Below are 4,389 nucleotides of genomic sequence, written 5' to 3' on the forward strand. Positions count from 1 at the left end.
TAATAAAGCAATAAGCCCCAAGAAGCCGTGGTTTACAGTGAATTTATAACAGCTAAGGGGAGTTGTTAGGCACGATGCGAAGCGGAGTTTCACTGTAAACCACGGTTTCACGGGGCTTATTGCTTTTATAAAACGGTTATTCCATATACGTAGTAATGTTTCACAGAATAAAACAGAGCAAATAAAGTGTAATGATATAAATAAAAAACTTATTTTTCCACCAAACAATGTAGTTCCTCAGAAACAGTTGTGGTTCCAACAAAGTGGTTGCCGAGCAACACACAGAAGTAAACAAAGGTGTATGTTTGTAGTGTAATTTACAACAGCTTCGAACGTGGCTCAACCAATCAGAATCAAGGACCGGAACTATCCGTTTTATAATGAGACATTTGAAAACGATCAAAATCATGGAAGCTGAAGTATTAAAATATATATAAAAAAGTAATAAACACGCTAGTAATAATGCAAGTAAGACACGCATTCACAGTAAAGCATTAACCAAGTTATGGCGCATGTGTTTTAAGACCTGCGTTACGTCAAAATTATTTTTATTTGTTAATGTTTGTATTACTGTTTGTATACTGCTCTTGAGCATTAATAAAAAAAAATGCATGATGCGGATCAGGGGCACAAAAATCCTGATCGGGACATCCCTAATATACATTATTTATATAACTATAAAAATACAAACATACAAATAAATAATTTTTAAAAATGGTGTTGCAACTTCCAACCAATTATGACACAGTTTGAAGCCATAAATATGCACTCTTTGTTAAGAGTGTGAACACTCAAAACACCTTTGTACAATTTATCAAGTGATGATTGTATGATGGATCATAAGATCGTAATTGCATCAGTTTACAGCAGGTCATAGTTGCCCCAGTACCATAAACACAGAATTCAAATCATTCAATAAAAAAAATGTTAACATAAACGCTGCATGTTTTTGCAAGAGCATATATTTATACTGCTCTTCAGCATTTTTAAAGATTTGAATTAGTGTTATGAGGCATTCAACTGAACAGCCAAGATGTTAGAGTTCTAGTGGGGCAGTCGTGGCCTAATGGTTAGAGAGTCAAACTTGTAAACCAAAGGCTGTGGGTTTGAGTATCAGTGCCAGCAGGGATTGTAGGTAGGGGGACTGAATGTACAGCGCTCTCTTCCACTTTCAATACTCACGACTGAGGTGAGACCCTTGAGCAAGGCACCGAACCTTGCGCAGCAAAAATGGCTGCCCACTGCTCTGGGTGTGTGTTCACAATGTGTGTGTTCACTACTCACTGCTGTGTGTGTGTGCACTTGGATGGGTTAAATGCAGAGCACAAATTCCAAGTACGGGTTACCATACTTGACCAAATGTCACTTCACTTAGTGTTTTACAAACATCTCAATTATCTCTAACATCCCAGGTGTTCATTAAAATCTATAAATATTTAAAATATATATAATGAATGTTTCTGTAATAAGTAAGGAGTACTGAAAATAGCACTGAAATACCTTAAATTTAACAAAAATCATAAATTATGAAAATAAATTATGGAAATAGTAACGGAATTGGAAATCTTGCATTTTGCATCAGGCTTCATTCAGACGTCACTGTAAGCCATATTCTGAATTCCTCACACTTTCAGTGTCAGCTTAATTTTAGCAAGACTTCAAAAAACAAAAAGGATCACAAAGCTGGATGTGCAAACATGATGGACAGAATTATTTGTCTTTAAAATAACCTCGTGCAAAGGGATAAATTGTCAAAATGCTTAAGTTTGCATGTACCTTTTCAAAACTAATATAATTGACAAACTTACGTGCCGTGAGTCATGCTCTCTAAAATATTAACTACTAAAAGAGTTAACTTTTTTTCTAATTTAGAAAAGCTTAATTTTCCTAATTTGGCCACCATTCAGTTAAATTGTTCTTTAACCCCCAAAATTTTAAATTTTTAATGCCAAGACTAACCATCATCTGTTAAAGTTCAAGTTGAGTTTCTCGCTTTCTTACAATATTCCAACTGTATCTACTGCATTGCACTGTTACTAAAAATGTGTTACGATACATTTTTACTATAATTCCAACTTGTTCAACTTAGGTGAAGTTAGCAATGATAAAAAACAGCCTTTGATAATCAATTCTGATGCTTTTATCAACACTAGACAGGTTTTTTTTTCTTGCAAGGTGATTATTTGGTTTCGATCTTCACACATCTACCAAAAAGTTTACTTCCATAAGTAGCTTTACTGAATTAATGGCTCTATTGCGATAGCTGTTTTAATATAAGCCACAAAGACAAGACTTGTGCAGAGAAGTTTTCAGGAAGTCTTACATTCAAATTCAAGTCCCACAATACAAAGTCTGTATTTGGAATTTGACTACAACATCAAGCAAGACATACAGTATTGGTGTGTTTATGTATAAATTGGTTGTTTAATAATTGGCTAAACAAAATGAGATTGAGACAAAATGGCTACATCAAGGGACATTCTTGCATCCACCTGTAAGTCAGCTAGCAAAAATGCTCTAACTGACCCTAAACCTAAAGGGGGGGTCACACACTGGACGAGAAGCGCAGCGTCGCGCCACATCTTTAAAATTCGAACACAATGTTTTCTATGAGTGTACGCACACTCGTTCAGTGTGCAACCCCCTTAACAGCAATATATTTCAAACATATTTCAGCTTATATTTTGCAATTCTAAAAGCTTAGCTTCAATTTTACTAAATGTACAAACTCAAGAGATCGGTTCTGCCAGTGACCTTAAAAAAAAAATGTATTGCCAATTCTTCTTCTTCTTAACCTCAATATATAGAATTGCAAGTAAAATCATTCAATTTTAATTATCTAAAATGTTGTGGTTCCATAAACCAAGAAAGAGTAAATATGAATATTTTAGAGGATAACTGTAGAGAGAGATAATTGAGAGGTTCTCCATTATAGATAAAATAAGAACCTCAAAGAAAATCAAGTCCATGCCATTAGTGAGATACCATTATGTTTGCTGTTGCCAATATATTTGCTTGTGAAAGCATTTAATAATCCATATTAAGAATATGGATTGCAATTATTCCAAATACCCCAAGAGATCCCATGCCTCAAGTATATTCTTTATCTCATCTGTGTCAACTTGGATTGGGAAAGAGTATCCTGTAACGCTGATGCATGGTAAGGGTACTTACCTTGTTTGTTGCAAAACTGCATCACGTTTAAAGCAACTACAAAATCAGTTTCCATTATTGTATAAAAGAAGCATGCATGAAAAGAGAGGTCCTACCAGATCCGTCTCGTCGTCATCTTCCTGTTTCACTTCAGCTTTTGGTTCTTCTTCAGATGGGTTGAAGTCTTCCATCTCCACCTATCACAAAAGCAGTTTTAGTTACTAGGAGAAGGAAAGCATAAAGAAAAAAGAAAAACATTTAAAATTTCTTTAATAAACAAACCAACAGGTTTCATCAAGACACTTACATCTTCAATCGCCGCGTCCTGCAGTAGAGACCTGATATCTAGTCGTACCATATGGGGTGGTGCAGATTCCCAGCCACTGGCCAGCTGCGTGCAACAAACATATTACTAGCCAGGCTTATGAACAGTTATGTCACATAATTCTGTTGATGAACTGAAAACGACAGGCTTCAACTCAAAAAGCAAATCAAGTTCAAGAAATTACCTTTGTAATATCCTTTAGTGTTCTTCCATGTATGTTTCTTTTTGCACATGTTTGGTGATCAGTGGTGATTTCAGCCAAGTATACCTGAGAATAAAAAAAAAAGTTATAGTACAGTGAGGCAGTGTTAAAAAGTATAAAGATGCTCTAATGATATAACTAGTCTATCCATCCATCCCTAGCTACTTAAATTTACATGAAACACCAATGAAGCTCACCTCAAACCCTTTTGTCTTAGCAGCGCTCCAGAACTGGTCAAAATACTTCACTTTATCATTGATGGCATCCAGGATTATGAAGGGAAAAAATCCATCATCCAGTGTTTTCTTGAATGTCTTCAACATGCTGCTTCGATAAGTATCTTCCATCTCTGGCTCATATTCATATTCAAGAACCTGATGAAGATGGTCAGAAAGATTTGCATGATCAGTTGGGGGAAATGAGTCGATTTCTCATTAGAAAGGAATGACGAACAGATTAGTTCAAAACCTTGTTCTTGACACGCTTCCCGGTATCAGGGTCCTTCTCAACCTTTTCCACTTCAGTCATGAAATAGTCATCCAGACCGAGAACTCTGGGTGGCGCACCACCACATTCAACTTCTTTATCCTATATCAACAAAGGCAAGTTTACTTAATGGATTAACTGAAATGACAAGGTAAATTGCAAAAAAAAATAAAATAAATGGAAAACAGAAAACCTTACATTAGCAAAAGACATATATATATAT

At 35.4% G+C, this 4,389-nt stretch overlaps 1 protein-coding gene across 3 annotated transcripts in view; it reads right to left on the reverse strand.

Moving 5' to 3' along the window:
- ylpm1 (YLP motif containing 1) overlaps nucleotides 1-4,389 on the reverse strand; it is a 31,238-nt gene that overhangs the window by 9,209 nt on the left and 17,640 nt on the right. For all 3 annotated transcript variants that reach the window (XR_001636794.1, XM_016517683.1, XM_016517684.1), the window contains exons 13-17: nucleotides 4,149-4,268; nucleotides 3,878-4,054; nucleotides 3,663-3,746; nucleotides 3,461-3,544; nucleotides 3,270-3,350 (exon numbers count right to left, since the gene is read on the reverse strand). Coding sequence is in view for 2 of the 3 variants with exons in the window: in XM_016517683.1 (XP_016373169.1) it covers nucleotides 3,270-3,350; nucleotides 3,461-3,544; nucleotides 3,663-3,746; nucleotides 3,878-4,054; nucleotides 4,149-4,268 (546 nt within the window). In the remaining variant the exon portion in view is untranslated. The remainder of the gene's footprint in view (nucleotides 1-3,269; nucleotides 3,351-3,460; nucleotides 3,545-3,662; nucleotides 3,747-3,877; nucleotides 4,055-4,148; nucleotides 4,269-4,389) is intronic.

Source organism: Sinocyclocheilus rhinocerous, unplaced genomic scaffold, assembly GCF_001515625.1.
Source record: "Sinocyclocheilus rhinocerous isolate Xijiao unplaced genomic scaffold, SAMN03320098_v1.1 scaffold2613, whole genome shotgun sequence".
In the NCBI taxonomy this organism is placed as follows: Eukaryota; Metazoa; Chordata; class Actinopteri; order Cypriniformes; family Cyprinidae; genus Sinocyclocheilus; species Sinocyclocheilus rhinocerous.